General features: G+C 45.4%; 2 protein-coding genes across 7 annotated transcripts in view; both read right to left on the bottom strand.

Annotated features, from left to right (window-relative positions):
• LOC144152261 (uncharacterized) overlaps positions 1-20,151 on the bottom strand; it is an 89,318-nt gene that overhangs the window by 27,079 nt on the left and 42,088 nt on the right. The window lies entirely within an intron of this gene.
• On the bottom strand, positions 3,883-5,614 carry LOC144152246 (uncharacterized). Its single transcript, XM_077683480.1, has one exon. It carries the CDS (start codon positions 5,598-5,600, stop codon positions 4,416-4,418), a length of 1,185 nt encoding a protein of 394 aa, XP_077539606.1. The 5' UTR covers positions 5,601-5,614; the 3' UTR covers positions 3,883-4,415.

Genomic DNA, 20,151 nt, shown 5'->3' on the forward strand with positions numbered 1-20,151 from the left:
ATTTTCAAACACTTTAGTGATTGATTGTGGGGGTTTAACGCGCCGACGCAACGCAGGCGATGAGGCGCGCCGTAGTGGAGGGCTCCGGATTAATTTTGACCACCTGAGGATCTTTAACGTGCGCCGAAATCTCGTACACACGGGCGTTTTTGCTTTTCGCCTCCATCAGAAAAGCGGCCGCCGCGGCCGGGAATCGAACCCGCGACCTCGAATACTTTAGTGGGTGTACTATATTTTGCCTTCAATGCAACAAATAATGGAGCAAGTATAGTTAAAATATTTTTTTTCTTTTCAAAATATTGGAGCGTCAGCATAATGAAGTCAACACAATCCAATATCAGTACTGCGGCTACAGTTATTTCAATTGGGCATGACATGCGACTGGGCAACGCTTCTGCCATTTCTGTGCGCCGCTTCTCTCAGTTGTAGTCTTTTCTCTTGTGTTTTCCGTTACTGTACATAACTTTCAACGCTGCACATAATTTCAGCGTTTGTTTTAGCTTTTTTTCCCTATTCAGTGTTGTTTCCTACTAAATGGCGTTGTGTGTTCGGTCGTGACCAATGTAGTTGTGTTGTGTTGTGTTTTATGGCGCATAAGCAACTAAGGCTATCATGCGCCAAACAAAAGGTTTTGTGTTTTTTGTGGATAATAACCGATTGCTTTATCTTGTTATAGCTTGTTTAGAAGTGTAGCTTCTTTTAAAAAACTAAAGACAGAGGGAAGTTTGACAACAGCATTCTCTCCTAGAAGTAGGCTGGGGTGAAATGGAATTTGCTCGCTGTAGAACAGCCTAAAATGTTTTTTCCTCAAGGCCTCAAATTTCGTACATGAGAATAAGATGTGATTTACTGTAAGTTCCTGGTCACAATCTTCACATCTCGGTTTGTCTTGTTTCATAAGAAGAAAGTTATGTGTAAGATGTGTGTGTCCAATGCGGAGACGGCATAAAATCACTTCTTTGAGGCGTTCTTCATGTCTGCTTGATTCCCACTCTTCTATCGTGGGTTTAACCAGGTGGAGTTTGTTGTCGATTTCCTTATCCCATGAGGACTGCCAAGTTTCCCTCAGTTTGCTCTGTATAAATTTCATGCAGTCGCTGTGAGGAATCTGTACTGTCTCTATTGTTCCGTTACCCGCCTGTGCGGCACATGCGTCGGCTCTCTCATTTCCTTTGATTCCCACATGGCTAGGGACCCAGCACAACTTAATTTCCTGTCCTTGTGTTGTGATTGTTACCAAATTGTGTATTATTTCTCCTAGTAGAGGTTGAGCTGCATTTTTGTATTGCACTGCTGTGACTGCGCTGAGAGAGTCTGTATATATAATACTGCGTTTAATTTTATTCCTCATTATCCTTTCTACCGCCACAGCAATGGCATAACATTCAGCTGTGTAAACCGAAGCGCACTGGGGTAGCCTGATCACCTTTTCCCATTTCCCTTGCACTACTGCACTCCCAACATAGCATGATGTTTTGGAACCGTCTGTGTAAAATGAGGTGTAATCTTTGTATTTTTCGTTTAGTGCCAAAAATTCCTGCAAAATATTGTCTTGCGGTGTCTGCTTTTTTTGAAGGCGTGTTAGTGTGAAGTCACATGTTGTAGGAAAACTATACCAAGGGGGTAGTTGGTTCTGTCTATGGGAAATTTGAGGTAATGTGTGCAGCGTAGTGAATTCTTGGCATCTCTCTTCAAACCGAAGAAGCAATGGTCTGATAGCTTGGGGTTTATTATTGAACAGTGTTCTAGATGGGCATTTTGTAACTATGGGGTAACACAGATGTTTCGGCAGTGAACGGATCTTTAGTACGTATGAGCATGTGAGCATTGTTCTTCTATATGTGAGTGGTGGTTCATTTGTTTCTACGTAGAGGCTGTTTATTGGGGATGTCCTATACGCCCCAGACGAGAGACGTAAACCTAAATTGTGAACGGGATCCAATCGTTTCAAGTAGGACTGTCTCGCGGAGCCATAAACAATGCTACCATAGTCTAGGCAGGAGCGAACAACGGAGCGATAAACTTGTAGAAGGCATGATCTGTCGGAACCCCAGTGTTTCCGTGACAGAACCTTAAGTATATTTAGAGCTCGCGAAGCTTTCTTTTTAAGCATATTGATGTGGGGCAGGAAAGTGAGTTTTTTGTCGAACATTATGCCTAGAAATTTATGTTCGTTTTGTATGGGTAAGTCGGTTTCCTTGAGGTGTAGGGTCGGATTGGTCTGTAAGCCTCTTTTGAGAGAGAAGAGAATAGCCACTGTTTTACGTGCTGAAAACTGGAAACCATTTCTGTCTGCCCATGTTGTCAGTTTGTTTATAGTCAACTGTACTTGTCTCTCGCATGTTGCTACATTGGAAGATGTACAAGCAATTTGAAGATCATCAACATAGACAGAGTACATAATCGACTTCGGAATTATTTTGCATATGGAGTTCATTTTTACAACGAACAGTGTTGTGCTTAGAATACACCCTTGAGGGACCCCGTTCTCCTGTACAAATGTTCTCGAGAGGGTTGAGCCCAGGCGTACTTGAAATGAACGGTTTGCCATGAAATCATTCAGGCAATTCAACATTCTTCCACGGATGCCTAACTCTACTAAATCCCGCATTATTCCAAACCTCCACGTAGTGTCATAAGCCTTCTCCAGATCAAAAAAGACAGCAAGACAGTGTTGTTTGTGTATGAATGCTTCTCGTACGGTATTTTCGAGGCGGACAAGATGATCAGTTGTTGAGCACGCCTTTTTAAACCCGCACTGGTGAATGTCAAGAAGTTCGTTTGATTGTAGTACAAAACTTAGCCTGGTATTCACGACAAGTTCAAAAGTTTTGGCTAGACAGCTCGTGAGGGCTATTGGTCTATAACTACTTGGGGAGGTTGGCGGCTTTCCGGGTTTGAGTAAAGCTACAATGAATGCTTTTTTCCAGGCTACCGGCATCCTTCCCGATACCCAAACTTTATTAAAAAACTTCAGAAGTACTTCTACAGAAGGACCCGAAAGATGTGCGAGCATTTCATAATGTATATCATCTGGGCCGGGTGCAGTCTGCTTACCGGCCGATAGAGCTCTCTTCAATTCTTGGAGCGTTATTAAACTATTATAAGGTTCGTTTATACCACCGTGTGTTGGAAGTTTTTGTTTCTCTACAGTGTGTTTGTATTTTAAAAATGCTTCTGCATAATGCACAGAACTGGAGACGCTGGAGAAATGTTCACCCAGTATATCCGCCTGCTCTTCTAGGCTACTTTGTACACCAGGTGCTGTTAGAAGAGGAACTGTAAAAGGGGAGTACGTGCCATTGAGTTTCCGAACTTGCTCCCACATTTTTTTTGATGTGACTGAGCTGTTTATAGACGAGACGTAATTTTTCCATGAATGTTTCTCGGCATTCCGCCGAATGTATCGGGCTTTAGCTCGTTTCCTTTTAAACTCTAATAAATTTTCTTGCGTTGGATATCTTCGCAAGACTCCCCATGCTTTGTTTTGCTGCTTTTTGGCTTCCTTACACTCTTGTGTCCACCATACTTTGTTGTTTTGTCTCACCATTCCCGAGGACTGTGGAATAGCTAAGCGTGCAGCCTTAAGAATGCAAGATGTAAACCTTTCATTCAATTCGTCGATGCTCAGTGTGTCCGAAAAAACTTGGTCTAAAGTAGCTTCGGAAGTAAAAAGACCCCAGTCGGCAAACTGAAGTTTCCACCTGCGTGGTTTTGTCGGGATAATGGTTGGTGATGATGATGTTACGCTAATGATTACAGGTAGATGATCGCTCCCGTATGGGTTATCAATGACATCCCACTTAATATCGCTAAAAACACTTGGTGAACTAAAGGATAAATCTATGCAGCTCATTTTGCCTGAGCTTGGAGAGCAGTATGTAGGTTTGCCGGTGTTTAAAAGACAAACATTATTGGATAAAATAAAATCCTCTAAAATCTGCCCCCTTGCGTCAGTTTTTTCGCTCCCCCAAAAAGAAGAGTGGGCATTAAAATCGCCAACTATTAAAAAAGGCTCCGGTAGTTGGTTTACCAAGTCTTCAAAATCTTGCAGTGTTACTGTGAGGTGTGGTTCAATGTACACGCAGCACACTGTAATTGTTTTAAATGCAAGCAGGGTGACCGCCACTGCTTCTAGCCTAGTTTTAAGTTTGTCTTCTCGAGTTGCTATGCCATTTTGGACAATTATTGCCACTCCGCCCGAGAGCCTACTCGCCTGCTCTCGGTCGCAGCGAAAGACCTGGTAACCTTTGAGTATATTATGGTGTTTAGGACCTAAGTTTGTTTCCTGAACACAAACGGCTACAGGAGAGTGTGTGGCGAAGATGTCTTTGATGTCATTTAAATTATTTAAAAGTCCTCTGCAATTCCAGTGGACAATGAATGCCATGCTGCTTTTTTTGGTGGGGTGAAAACTAGGTTTTCGGTCCTGTGATTCGGGGCTTGTTTCTCTTTATGTTGTCTAGGGAGTTCCGCCGCCCATCCGACGTAGAGGGCGCAGAACCTCCTTCAGATGTGTCCATCGTCTCTTCGGAGACGCTGGAGGTTCGTGCAGAACGCACGTGTGTCGAACTGTTTGACCTCACCGTGTGGGGTGAGGCCTTGGAGACTGCCGAACCAGGGGTCCGTGCAGCCCGCTTCGGAGGTGGTGGCGCAGCGCTAGCTGCTTCCACCGGGGGCGCGGGGTGCCTTGCTGGAACCTCACTCTGTGTGGCTTCAGCAAGCGCCGAAGACCGCTGTGATGCTGCGCCCTGTTGCACCACAACGGAGTAGGGTCGCGTATGCGCCGAGGAGAGTCGCCTCCGTGCTTCGCGAAATGTCAGGTTCTCTGTTACTTTGAGTGTTATTATCTCTTTTTCTTTTTTCCATGCAGGGCAAACACGTGAGTACGCTGCGTGGTTGCCCTCACAGTTTACACAAAGATATGTTTGGGCTTGACAGTTTTCAGGAGGGTGTTCATGAGAGGCACATTTCGCACATGTCTGTTGGCCCCGGCAGTTCAATGAGCCGTGGCCATAGCGTTGGCATTTGTAGCATCGCCGTGGGTTGGGGATGTAGGGTCGAAGTTTCATTTTGGTATAGCCCACCTCCACAGATTCTGGAAGGATGCTTGATGCAAAGGTGAGGACGATATGCCTTGTCTGAATTTCTTTGTTTTCTCTTTTGATTTTGATACGGTAGACATTTGTCACATTTTGTTCCTTCAGACCTTCTAGAAGCTCTTCCTCGGACACATACTTTAGGTCGTCATCTGAGATGACTCCGCGGACTGTATTTAGTGATCGGTGCTCACTGACAGTTACAGGAATTTCTCCGAAAGAAGTTAACGCTGAGAGCTTGTCGAGCTGATGTTTGTAAAGTACTTCGAGTAGAAGGTCTCCATTTGCAAGCTTCTTGATCTTATAGCCTTCCCCAATGGTGGCAGTTAGGGTCTTTGCGACTAGAAATGGCGATACAAGTCGGGCAGTCTTCTCTTCGTCACTGCTGTGTATTACGTGGAAGCGTGGAAAGTTGGCAACGTTCTTCGTGAAAAACTGGGCGGTTGCATCGGTGCCTCCTCTTTTACGAGAGGGATCAGATGGGCGAAAAAAGGAAGCCATAAATTGAAAAAACTGTTCGGCCATGGTACCAGCCACCCACCATGGAGCCCAACAAGGGGACGGGACATGAACTCGTGAGCAAGTCATGCCTACGCCAGCTGTACACCGCGACTATAACCAAATATGGCTGAACACAGGGTTGTCCGCCACACAAGGTTAACCCTAGCCGCCAGGAAAAAAGGAAACTGAGAAAGAACGAGACGACAGGAAAGTTGTTAGAGAGAAGATAGGAAAGTGAAAGGTTGAAGGGGAGGACAGGAAAAGGCGACTGCCGATTCCCCCCGGGCGGGTCAGACCGGAGGTGCCGTCTACGAGAAGCGGAGGCCAAAGTGGTGTGTTGCCTTCGCCAAGGGGCCTTAAAGGTCCAAGCACTCGGCGTCGGCTCAACCACCAGGACCCTCTTTTCCCCGGTCACGGCGCTGCCACGTACGGCTAGACGTGGGTGCTCGGGGTCCGTGGTGTCGCACAGTACACGCAAACATCTGCTTTAGCAGATGCCCCCTGCGGGGTGACCAATGTAGTGCTCCTGATCGTTGAACGATGCCCAAGTTGAGGCCAACCCGTGCCAGCGTCCTTTGTGACCAGCTTTTGTATTTAGATTTGAGTTGGTCAGACTTGGAGGACCTTTTTCGCGGCTACCGGGAGCCAAAGCCACGCCAATACAAATCGAGCGGCGGGCTGCTGGATGTCAACAGTTTCGATGAAGAGGAGTTCCAAAGGATGTTCCGCTTCGCAAAGCAGAACCTCGACTTTAAAAGCGGGAACTAAGAGTGCCGGATATAATCCGAAGCAGCCAAGGTGAAAAGTTTCGGGCCAGGAGGCACTCCTGATGGGTCTGCGGCGACTGGCATACCCCGACAGGTGGTGGGACTTAGAGCCGATGTTCGGTCGTCATTTGTCGTCCATGTCGAGTGTGGTAAGCATACTGTTCAACCACGTCGAGACCACGTTTGGCCACCTGTTGGAAGGCCTCAACTCCCATCAGTGGCTCACCGTGGACGACCTCCCGGAGTTGGCCGAGGTTAGTACATGCTTGCTTACGTTACTATTCAACGTGGTGTTCAGCACTCGGCAAGCTCTGAAATACAGAAACCCGGGGTCTGTCCGGCATGACACTTCTTTAAATAAGGGAGCCGAGAATCTCTGTTTTTATTTCACATTCCTGCCAATTACATTCCAGTGCACTGCATTGTATTGGTAGTAGTGTGCACGTGCTGTATCTCAGGAATCTTATGAATGATCTTTGGGGAATGTGACCCGGAGAATGTCGGCAGAGGGTATAACACGTGTAAATTTCTTTGAAGTTGCTTTCGCTCTTGCAGAAAGTTGTGGCTCACCGCTTCACAAAGCATACTCAGCCACTTGACAGTCCCATCATAAAAAAAGTGGTACTTGTTACAACTAAGCTGTAACACATCTACTTGTCCTGGGGTTTTATAGCTCCTGTAGTCTATGCTATGACACCTCAAAAAGGTGGCTCATAGCAAGCAGCGATGCAGTGAGGTCCACCTTTTGAAAGCTTTCTCCAATTTCAGAACAATAAAGACTACATTAAGACACGTCAAATAGGGAACATGTATAAACAGAGCAATTGTTCCTTTTTAGTGCTAAAGGACTCCTATGAGATCTTCCTTTGTTAAGCAGCCGACCTGGCATTAATTTTTTTTTTCTTTTTGTCCGTGCTGGTACGGTTAGAAGCTTTGCTCGCATTGCGTGTTAAATCAATACTTTCTTCACTGCAGGCTGTGCACAACAGAGGAGCTGCACTGACGAACTGCTGGGGCTTTGTGGATGGCACTGCAAGGCCCATCTGCCGGCCATCCGTGGAGCAGAGGATCTACTTCTCGGGGCACAAGAGGGTCCATGCGGTCAAGTACCAGGCCATTATGTGACCCAATGGCATAGTGTGCGAACTGGATGGGCCTTACCCAGGGCACAGGCATGATGCTGGTGAGTGTAGCTATTGTCGTCGGGTATAGACCACAATAGCTGCGAAGGCAAAGGACACTTGCAGTGTTTGGAAAAGGGCACTTGTGGTATCGGGGCATGAGCATAAAGTTTAACCTTTGTAGACATTAATGCGATTTTGGGCTACTAAGAAATATGAACACATTGCCATGTTTTCGACGAGCCCGTTCTACAGCCATTTTTTCGTAATCGGAAGCAGAGACCTCTAACCGACCTCTAACCTCTTTTTGCGTAATCGGAAGCAGAGACCTCTAACTGACCTCTAACCTCTAGCCGGCAACCGAGCAAACCTCCGAATTCAGTGTCTTGAGGACAGCACGCCCCGAAGGTGACATGTGTAAAGTGACCGTATTGACCAAGAATGAAAGTAACGAAGAGAACACTACAAAGACAAATCTCTCATTTGTCCCAATTTCTTATTTTAAATAAAAAAGACGCGAGTGGCAGCTTGCTGGCACACTGGCTGCCTGTGACTGCGAACCGGCTGGCTATGGCTTGTTACAGGCCTTCCATACTTTCGGCCAAAAGCAGGACAAACCGCCTTCCCGAAGCAGGGGGCCGGGAGAGAGAATATGGGGATTGATCCACTGGAAGTCATGCAAGACGTGCCTACACGATGGAATAGCGAACATGCTATGATGTCCAGGCTTCTGGAGCTTCGCCCTGCCATCTCTGCAGAGCTCTCCGAGTCGGACAGTGTTGAGAACCTGTCGTCTGCAGAGTGGAAGCTAATGGCAGGGCTGGTCAGTGTACTTGAGCCCATTCAGCAAGCAACAACGGAGCTGCCTGCAGCCACATACCCAACACTCTCGCAGGTGATACCCTTGCTTGAGTGCACCAAGATTACTCTGAAAGAGTACATTTCGCAAGCCAATGTAGCAGCATCCTTTGCTGGCAGCCTGCTGCGAAGTCTCAAGACCAGGTTTGTGGATGTGAAGATTTGTCCACTATTGGTGCTGGCAGTGCTGGTCGATCCCCATTATAAAGCATTTTTTTTATTCCGCACCAAGCGAAAAGGTTTGGGCAAGCAGCCTGCTGCTTTCTGAAGTTGAAAAACTGCACACGACTGGAACAGCAGAAGCCACAGAGAACGAAACTGCCACAAGCACCACAGTAGAGGCATGCTCTGTGTGGGCTGCGTTCTCAAAAGTGAAAATGGCTTCAGAGGAAAGACGGCAGTCGGTCGGCATGTCCCAGCACCAGAAACAGGTAAATGAGAATGAGTATCTCCAAACCGAACTGCTTGGCCGGTCAGAGGATCCCCTCCTGTGGTGGTTAACCCTGGGCTCCCAGCTCTTCCCTGCAGTGGCTACAGTCGCGCAGAAGTACCTGTCGATTCCAGCTACCCAGGCATCCAGCGAGCGGGTCTTCTCAACTGCAGCGAACATTGTGACGACCAGGAGGGAGCACCTGCTTCCAGAGCACGTCGAAGAACTTGTACTCCTTCACGACAACTGCCTGAGCTGTGTCCCATTTCATTTAGTCTTTCATATTTGTGTTCTAATAAATAATTCATACTAGAAATTACTGTTATCTCATTTGCACAAATTAAGTTAGTTTGGTCAACAATTGCACGCATCTAATAATGCTCTCGCATGTCACCTTTGGGCCAAGTATTTTTAACAACTATTCGATATTCGATTCAAAAATATTCGGCCATAATCACTATTCGCTTCTAACTCAAAATCCACTATTCGCACAACCCTACATGTGTACGCTATGCACACAATCACAGGACGTCTGGCAACATGACAAAGGCAGCGGCAGCGTCAGAAGCAACGCCACCTTCACCAGCAGGGTCACCACCACCAACAGTGCCACCCCCACCCGCAGCAGCCCGTGCCGAAATAACGATGCAGATCTTTGAGAACAAAGCAAACTATGAAGACTCGGAGAGTGTGTCTGTTGTCAGACGAGGATGTCATGGAGGAGCTGAGTGATGGCACAGAGTTGTTGCCAGCAAGTGCTGTGTTGTCGGGCGGTGCTCTGTCGGGCGATGCACTGTCGTCATGCTCGAGTGTGCCACCGTCATGTGCTGGGTCCGCACTGAGGAGACCGTCAAAAAAAAGAAAAGAGACAGATGACCCTCTTTACACCCACATACTAAATGACTCATGTGGTAAGAAGAGCGCCTGAGAAGAAGATGATGGAAGAAAAGACGAAGAGAAAGAAGAATCAGCGTACGGGATGGCGAGAAGGATTTGGAAGGGACCAATGAAGAAGACACACAGGCAGACCGAAGAGGAGGAGGAGGTTAGCTGGACCAGCAAATGGGAGCCTCACACGGTACGATGCGAGGTGAAGAGGTGGATGACGAAGTTGGAGTAGACAGGGTGGAACGAGGTCTTGGGAGGAATGGTGGCAAGTTCGGGCCGTGCCCCACAACGCACCAGCGGCATCGCTCCGTTTGGCAGCGGGCAGCTCGGAACCACCTATTACCAGCGGCTTCGCACTGCTGGCCTCCTGCTGAGCCGTGCTGCTCAGGGAACCCACAGCGTTGCACCACCGTCATCCAGACCACTGAAGACCACCACGCGCCATCGCGACATGCGGTGACGTTCGGCAACACGTAAGCCAACCTACCAACTGGGCCACGTCATCGCACCGGGTTCGTCGTGGTACCGGCGGTAGGATTTGTTTTGAATTTGGCATGGACAGTTAATGTGTTGTAGTGACTTTTTTGACTAGATTTTTGGTAGGGTGAGGTTGTGCTTGCTTTTTTGGTGTATGGTGATATGCTTGTTCATTTGTAAATATATTGTGTGGGCATCGAATGCCTCAACCCGAGCCTCATCTCTGCCGCGTGAGACACGTGACAATGACGTATCAGAAAAACTGGCAGCTTGGAAGCCACTTGACAGTGACGAATACTTTGCTATGTCACTAGTGAGTTACATGCGAAAAGTTCAAGAGGATGTAAAAATAGAGATGCGTATGAAAGTTATGCAGGCAATCAGAGACTACATGAACTAACTAACACCCGAGCCTCATTTCTCTGCCGCGTGAGACACGTGACAATGACGTATCAGAAAAACTGGCAGCTTGGAAGCCACTTGACAGTGACGAATACTTTGCTATGTCACTAGTGAGTTACATGCGAAAAGTTCAAGAGGATGTAAAACTAGAGATGCGTATGAAAGTTATGCAGGCAATCAGAGACTACATGAACTAACTAACACCCGAGCCTCATTTCTCTGCCGCGTGAGACACGTGACAATGACGTATCAGAAAAACTGGCAGCTTGGAAGCCACTTGACAGTGACGAATACTTTGCTATGTCACTAGTGAGTTACATGCGAAAAGTTCAAGAGGATGTAAAACTAGAGATGCGTATGAAAGTTATGCAGGCAATCAGAGACTACATGAACTAACTAAAACCCGAGCCTCATTTCTCTGCCGCGTGAGACACGTGACAATGACGTATCAGAAAAACTGGCAGCTTGGAAGCCACTTGACAGTGACGAATACTTTGCTATGTCACTAGTGAGTTACATGCGAAAAGTTCAAGAGGATGTAAAACTAGAGATGCGTATGAAAGTTATGCAGGCAATCAGAGACTACATGAACTAACTAAAACCCGAGCCTCATTTCTCTGCCGCGTGAGACACGTGACAATGACGTATCAGAAAAACTGGCAGCTTGGAAGCCACTTGACAGTGACGAATACTTTGCTATGTCACTAGTGAGTTACATGCGAAAAGTTCAAGAGGATGTAAAACTAGAGATGCGTATGAAAGTTATGCAGGCAATCAGAGACTACATGAACTAACTAACACCCGAGCCTCATTTCTCTGCCGCGTGAGACACGTGACAATCACGTATCAGAAAAACTGGCAGCTTGGAAGCCACTTGACAGTGACGAATACTTTGCTATGTCACTAGTGAGTTACATGCGAAAAGTTCAAGAGGATGTAAAACTAGAGATGCGTATGAAAGTTATGCAGGCAATCAGAGACTACATGAACTAACTAAAACCCGAGCCTCATTTCTCTGCCGCGTGAGACACGTGACAATGACGTATCAGAAAAACTGGCAGCTTGGAAGCCACTTGACACTGACGAATACTTTGCTATGTCACTAGTGAGTTACATGCGAAAAGTTCAAGAGGATGTAAAAATAGAGATGCGTATGAAAGTTATGCAGGCAATCAGAGACTACATGAACTAACTAAAACCCGAGCCTCATTTCTCTGCCGCGTGAGACACGTGACAATGACGTATCAGAAAAACTGGCAGCTTGGAAGCCACTTGACAGTGACGAATACTTTGCTATGTCACTAGTGAGTTACATGCGAAAAGTTCAAGAGGATGTAAAACTAGAGATGCGTATGAAAGTTATGCAGGCAATCAGAGACTACATGAACTAACTAACACCCGAGCCTCATTTCTCTGCCGCGTGAGACACGTGACAATGACGTATCAGAAAAACTGGCAGCTTGGAAGCCACTTGACAGTGACGAATACTTTGCTATGTCACTAGTGAGTTACATGCGAAAAGTTCAAGAGGATGTAAAACTAGAGATGCGTATGAAAGTTATGCAGGCAATCAGAGACTACATGAACTAACTAACACCCGAGCCTCATTTCTCTGCCGCGTGAGACACGTGACAATCACGTATCAGAAAAACTGGCAGCTTGGAAGCCACTTGACAGTGACGAATACTTTGCTATGTCACTAGTGAGTTACATGCGAAAAGTTCAAGAGGATGTAAAACTAGAGATGCGTATGAAAGTTATGCAGGCAATCAGAGACTACATGAACTAACTAAAACCCGAGCCTCATTTCTCTGCCGCGTGAGACACGTGACAATGACGTATCAGAAAAACTGGCAGCTTGGAAGCCACTTGACACTGACGAATACTTTGCTATGTCACTAGTGAGTTACATGCGAAAAGTTCAAGAGGATGTAAAACTAGAGATGCGTATGAAAGTTATGCAGGCAATCAGAGACTACATGAACTAACTAAAACCCGAGCCTCATTTCTCTGCCGCGTGAGACACGTGACAATCACGTATCAGAAAAACTGGCAGCTTGGAAGCCACTTGACAGTGACGAATACTTTGCTATGTCACTAGTGAGTTACATGCGAAAAGTTCAAGAGGATGTAAAACTAGAGATGCGTATGAAAGTTATGCAGGCAATCAGAGACTACATGAACTAACTAAAACCCGAGCCTCATTTCTCTGCCGCGTGAGACACGTGACAATGACGTATCAGAAAAACTGGCAGCTTGGAAGCCACTTGACAGTGACGAATACTTTGCTATGTCACTAGTGAGTTACATGCGAAAAGTTCAAGAGGATGTAAAACTAGAGATGCGTATGAAAGTTATGCAGGCAATCAGAGACTACATGAACTAACTAACACCCGAGCCTCATTTCTCTGCCGCGTGAGACACGTGACAATGACGTATCAGAAAAACTGGCAGCTTGGAAGCCACTTGACAGTGACGAATACTTTGCTATGTCACTAGTGAGTTACATGCGAAAAGTTCAAGAGGATGTAAAACTAGAGATGCGTATGAAAGTTATGCAGGCAATCAGAGACTACATGAACTAACTAACACCCGAGCCTCATTTCTCTGCCGCGTGAGACACGTGACAATGACGTATCAGAAAAACTGGCAGCTTGGAAGCCACTTGACAGTGACGAATACTTTGCTATGTCACTAGTGAGTTACATGCGAAAAGTTCAAGAGGATGTAAAACTAGAGATGCGTATGAAAGTTATGCAGGCAATCAGAGACTACATGAACTAACTAAAACCCGAGCCTCATTTCTCTGCCGCGTGAGACACGTGACAATGACGTATCAGAAAAACTGGCAGCTTGGAAGCCACTTGACAGTGACGAATACTTTGCTATGTCACTAGTGAGTTACATGCGAAAAGTTCAAGAGGATGTAAAACTAGAGATGCGTATGAAAGTTATGCAGGCAATCAGAGACTACATGAACTAACTAACACCCGAGCCTCATTTCTCTGCCGCGTGAGACACGTGACAATGACGTATCAGAAAAACTGGCAGCTTGGAAGCCACTTGACAGTGACGAATACTTTGCTATGTCACTAGTGAGTTACATGCGAAAAGTTCAAGAGGATGTAAAACTAGAGATGCGTATGAAAGTTATGCAGGCAATCAGAGACTACATGAACTAACTAAAACCCGAGCCTCATTTCTCTGCCGCGTGAGACACGTGACAATGACGTATCAGAAAAACTGGCAGCTTGGAAGCCACTTGACAGTGACGAATACTTTGCTATGTCACTAGTGAGTTACATGCGAAAAGTTAAAAGAGGATGTAAAAATAGAGATGCGTATGAAAGTTATGCAGGCAATCAGAGACTACATGAACTAACTAAAACCCGAGCCTCATTTCTCTGCCGCGTGAGACACGTGACAATGACGTATCAGAAAAACTGGCAGCTTGGAAGCCACTTGACAGTGACGAATACTTTGCTATGTCACTAGTGAGTTACATGCGAAAAGTTCAAGAGGATGTAAAACTAGAGATGCGTATGAAAGTTATGCAGGCAATCAGAGACTACATGAACTAACTAACACCCGAGCCTCATTTCTCTGCCGCGTGAGACACGTGACAATGACGTATCAGAAAAACTGGCAGCTTGGAAGCCACTTGACAGTGACGAATACTTTGCTATGTCACTAGTGAGTTACATGCGAAAAGTTCAAGAGGATGTAAAAATAGAGATGCGTATGAAAGTTATGCAGGCAATCAGAGACTACATGAACTAACTAAAACCCGAGCCTCATTTCTCTGCCGCGTGAGACACGTGACAATGACGTATCAGAAAAACTGGCAGCTTGGAAGCCACTTGACAGTGACGAATACTTTGCTATGTCACTAGTGAGTTACATGCGAAAAGTTCAAGAGGATGTAAAACTAGAGATGCGTATGAAAGTTATGCAGGCAATCAGAGACTACATGAACTAACTAAAACCCGAGCCTCATTTCTCTGCCGCGTGAGACACGTGACAATGACGTATCAGAAAAACTGGCAGCTTGGAAGCCACTTGACAGTGACGAATACTTTGCTATGTCACTAGTGAGTTACATGCGAAAAGTTCAAGAGGATGTAAAAATAGAGATGCGTATGAAAGTTATGCAGGCAATCAGAGACTACATGAACTAACTAAAACCCGAGCCTCATTTCTCTGCCGCGTGAGACACGTGACAATGACGTATCAGAAAAACTGGCAGCTTGGAAGCCACTTGACAGTGACGAATACTTTGCTATGTCACTAGTGAGTTACATGCGAAAAGTTCAAGAGGATGTAAAAATAGAGATGCGTATGAAAGTTATGCAGGCAATCAGAGACTACATGAACTAACTAAAACCCGAGCCTCATTTCTCTGCCGCGTGAGACACGTGACAATGACGTATCAGAAAAACTGGCAGCTTGGAAGCCACTTGACAGTGACGAATACTTTGCTATGTCACTAGTGAGTTACATGCGAAAAGTTCAAGAGGATGTAAAACTAGAGATGCGTATGAAAGTTATGCAGGCAATCAGAGACTACATGAACTAACTAACACCCGAGCCTCATTTCTCTGCCGCGTGAGACACGTGACAATGACGTATCAGAAAAACTGGCAGCTTGGAAGCCACTTGACAGTGACGAATACTTTGCTATGTCACTAGTGAGTTACATGCGAAAAGTTCAAGAGGATGTAAAACTAGAGATGCGTATGAAAGTTATGCAGGCAATCAGAGACTACATGAACTAACTAAAACCCGAGCCTCATTTCTCTGCCGCGTGAGACACGTGACAATGACGTATCAGAAAAACTGGCAGCTTGGAAGCCACTTGACAGTGACGAATACTTTGCTATGTCACTAGTGAGTTACATGCGAAAAGTTCAAGAGGATGTAAAACTAGAGATGCGTATGAAAGTTATGCAGGCAATCAGAGACTACATGAACTAACTAAAACCCGAGCCTCATTTCTCTGCCGCGTGAGACACGTGACAATCACGTATCAGAAAAACTGGCAGCTTGGAAGCCACTTGACAGTGACGAATACTTTGCTATGTCACTAGTGAGTTACATGCGAAAAGTTCAAGAGGATGTAAAACTAGAGATGCGTATGAAAGTTATGCAGGCAATCAGAGACTACATGAACTAACTAAAACCCGAGCCTCATTTCTCTGCCGCGTGAGACACGTGACAATCACGTATCAGAAAAACTGGCAGCTTGGAAGCCACTTGACAGTGACGAATACTTTGCTATGTCACTAGTGAGTTACATGCGAAAAGTTCAAGAGGATGTAAAACTAGAGATGCGTATGAAAGTTATGCAGGATATCAGAGACTACATGAACTAACTAACACCCGAGCCTCATTTCTCTGCCGCGTGAGACACGTGACAATGACGTATCAGAAAAACTGGCAGCTTGGAAGCCACTTGACAGTGACGAATACTTTGCTATGTCACTAGTGAGTTACATGCGAAAAGTTCAAGAGGATGTAAAACTAGAGATGCGTATGAAAGTTATGCAGGCAATCAGAGACTACATGAACTAACTAACACCCGAGCCTCATTTCTCTGCCGCGTGAGACACGTGACAATGACGTATCAGAAAAACTGGCAGCTTGGAAGCCACTTGACAGTGACGAATACTTTGCTATGTCACTAGTGAGTTACATGCGAAAAGTTCAAGAGGATGTAAAACTAGAGATGCGTATGAAAGTTATGCAGGCAATCAGAGACTACATGAACTAACTAAAACCCGAGCCTCATTTCTCTGCCGCGTGAGACACGTGACAATGACGTATCAGAAAAACTGGCAGCTTGGAAGCCACTTGACAGTGACGAATACTTTGCTATGTCACTAGTGAGTTACATGCGAAAAGTTCAAGAGGATGTAAAACTAGAGATGCGTATGAAAGTTATGCAGGCAATCAGAGACTACATGAACTAACTAACACCCGAGCCTCATTTCTCTGCCGCGTGAGACACGTGACAATGACGTATCAGAAAAACTGGCAGCTTGGAAGCCACTTGACAGTGACGAATACTTTGCTATGTCACTAGTGAGTTACATGCGAAAAGTTCAAGAGGATGTAAAACTAGAGATGCGTATGAAAGTTATGCAGGCAATCAGAGACTACATGAACTAACTAAAACCCGAGCCTCATTTCTCTGCCGCGTGAGACACGTGACAATGACGTATCAGAAAAACTGGCAGCTTGGAAGCCACTTGACAGTGACGAATACTTTGCTATGTCACTAGTGAGTTACATGCGAAAAGTTCAAGAGGATGTAAAAATAGAGATGCGTATGAAAGTTATGCAGGCAATCAGAGACTACATGAACTAACTAAAACCCGAGCCTCATTTCTCTGCCGCGTGAGACACGTGACAATGACGTATCAGAAAAACTGGCAGCTTGGAAGCCACTTGACAGTGACGAATACTTTGCTATGTCACTAGTGAGTTACATGCGAAAAGTTCAAGAGGATGTAAAACTAGAGATGCGTATGAAAGTTATGCAGGCAATCAGAGACTACATGAACTAACTAACACCCGAGCCTCATTTCTCTGCCGCGTGAGACACGTGACAATGACGTATCAGAAAAACTGGCAGCTTGGAAGCCACTTGACAGTGACGAATACTTTGCTATGTCACTAGTGAGTTACATGCGAAAAGTTCAAGAGGATGTAAAAATAGAGATGCGTATGAAAGTTATGCAGGCAATCAGAGACTACATGAACTAACTAAAACCCGAGCCTCATTTCTCTGCCGCGTGAGACACGTGACAATGACGTATCAGAAAAACTGGCAGCTTGGAAGCCACTTGACAGTGACGAATACTTTGCTATGTCACTAGTGAGTTACATGCGAAAAGTTCAAGAGGATGTAAAACTAGAGATGCGTATGAAAGTTATGCAGGCAATCAGAGACTACATGAACTAACTAAAACCCGAGCCTCATTTCTCTGCCGCGTGAGACACGTGACAATGACGTATCAGAAAAACTGGCAGCTTGGAAGCCACTTGACAGTGACGAATACTTTGCTATGTCACTAGTGAGTTACATGCGAAAAGTTCAAGAGGATGTAAAACTAGAGATGCGTATGAAAGTTATGCAGGCAATCAGAGACTACATGAACTAACTAAAACCCGAGCCTCATTTCTCTGCCGCGTGAGACACGTGACAATCACGTATCAGAAAAACTGGCAGCTTGGAAGCCACTTGACAGTGACGAATACTTTGCTATGTCACTAGTGAGTTACATGCGAAAAGTTCAAGAGGATGTAAAACTAGAGATGCGTATGAAAGTTATGCAGGCAATCAGAGACTACATGAACTAACTAAAACCCGAGCCTCATTTCTCTGCCGCGTGAGACACGTGACAATGACGTATCAGAAAAACTGGCAGCTTGGAAGCCACTTGACAGTGACGAATACTTTGCTATGTCACTAGTGAGTTACATGCGAAAAGTTCAAGAGGATGTAAAACTAGAGATGCGTATGAAAGTTATGCAGGCAATCAGAGACTACATGAACTAACTAAAACCCGAGCCTCATTTCTCTGCCGCGTGAGACACGTGACAATGACGTATCAGAAAAACTGGCAGCTTGGAAGCCACTTGACAGTGACGAATACTTTGCTATGTCACTAGTGAGTTACATGCGAAAAGTTCAAGAGGATGTAAAAATAGAGATGCGTATGAAAGTTATGCAGGCAATCAGAGACTACATGAACTAACTAACACCCGAGCCTCATTTCTCTGCCGCGTGAGACACGTGACAATGACGTATCAGAAAAACTGGCAGCTTGGAAGCCACTTGACAGTGACGAATACTTTGCTATGTCACTAGTGAGTTACATGCGAAAAGTTCAAGAGGATGTAAAACTAGAGATGCGTATGAAAGTTATGCAGGCAATCAGAGACTACATGAACTAACTAAAACCCGAGCCTCATTTCTCTGCCGCGTGAGACACGTGACAATGACGTATCAGAAAAACTGGCAGCTTGGAAGCCACTTGACAGTGACGAATACTTTGCTATGTCACTAGTGAGTTACATGCGAAAAGTTCAAGAGGATGTAAAACTAGAGATGCGTATGAAAGTTATGCAGGCAATCAGAGACTACATGAACTAACTAAAACCCGAGCCTCATTTCTCTGCCGCGTGAGACACGTGACAATGACGTATCAGAAAAACTGGCAGCTTGGAAGCCACTTGACAGTGACGAATACTTTGCTATGTCACTAGTGAGTTACATGCGAAAAGTTCAAGAGGATGTAAAACTAGAGATGCGTATGAAAGTTATGCAGGCAATCAGAGACTACATGAACTAACTAAAACCCGAGCCTCATTTCTCTGCCGCGTGAGACACGTGACAATGACGTATCAGAAAAACTGGCAGCTTGGAAGCCACTTGACAGTGACGAATACTTTGCTATGTCACTAGTGAGTTACATGCGAAAAGTTCAAGAGGATGTAAAAATAGAGATGCGTATGAAAGTTATGCAGGCAATCAGAGACTACATGAACTAACTAACACCCGAGCCTCATTTCTCTGCCACGTGAGACACGTGACAATGACGTATCAGAAAAACTGGCAGCTTGGAAGCCACTTGACAGTGACGAATACTTTGCTATGTCACTAGTGAGTTACATGCGAAAAGTTCAAGAGGATGTAAAACTAGAGATGCGTATGAAAGTTATGCAGGCAATCAGAGACTACATGAACTAACTAACACCCGAGCCTCATTTCTCTGCCGCGTGAGACACGTGACAATGACGTATCAGAAAAACTGGCAGCTTGGAAGCCACTTGACAGTGACGAATACTTTGCTATGTCACTAGTGAGTTACATGCGAAAAGTTCAAGAGGATGTAAAAATAGAGATGCGTATGAAAGTTATGCAGGCAATCAGAGACTACATGAACTAACTAACACCCGAGCCTCATTTCTCTGCCGCGTGAGACACGTGACAATCACGTATCAGAAAAACTGGCAGCTTGGAAGCCACTTGACAGTGACGAATACTTTGCTATGTCACTAGTGAGTTACATGCGAAAAGTTCAAGAGGATGTAAAACTAGAGATGCGTATGAAAGTTATGCAGGCAATCAGAGACTACATGAACTAACTAAAACCCGAGCCTCATTTCTCTGCCGCGTGAGACACGTGACAATGACGTATCAGAAAAACTGGCAGCTTGGAAGCCACTTGACACTGACGAATACTTTGCTATGTCACTAGTGAGTTACATGCGAAAAGTTCAAGAGGATGTAAAACTAGAGATGCGTATGAAAGTTATGCAGGCAATCAGAGACTACATGAACTAACTAACACCCGAGCCTCATTTCTCTGCCGCGTGAGACACGTGACAATGACGTATCAGAAAAACTGGCAGCTTGGAAGCCACTTGACAGTGACGAATACTTTGCTATGTCACTAGTGAGTTACATGCGAAAAGTTCAAGAGGATGTAAAACTAGAGATGCGAATGAAAGTTATGCAGGCAATCAGAGACTACATGAACTAACTAAAACCCGAGCCTCATTTCTCTGCCGCGTGAGACACGTGACAATGACGTATCAGA

This window comes from Haemaphysalis longicornis, unplaced genomic scaffold (genome assembly GCF_048455015.1).
Source record: "Haemaphysalis longicornis isolate Haplotype H1 unplaced genomic scaffold, Haemaphysalis longicornis Haplotype H1 scaffold_9, whole genome shotgun sequence".
NCBI lineage: Eukaryota > Metazoa > Arthropoda > Arachnida > Ixodida > Ixodidae > Haemaphysalis > Haemaphysalis longicornis.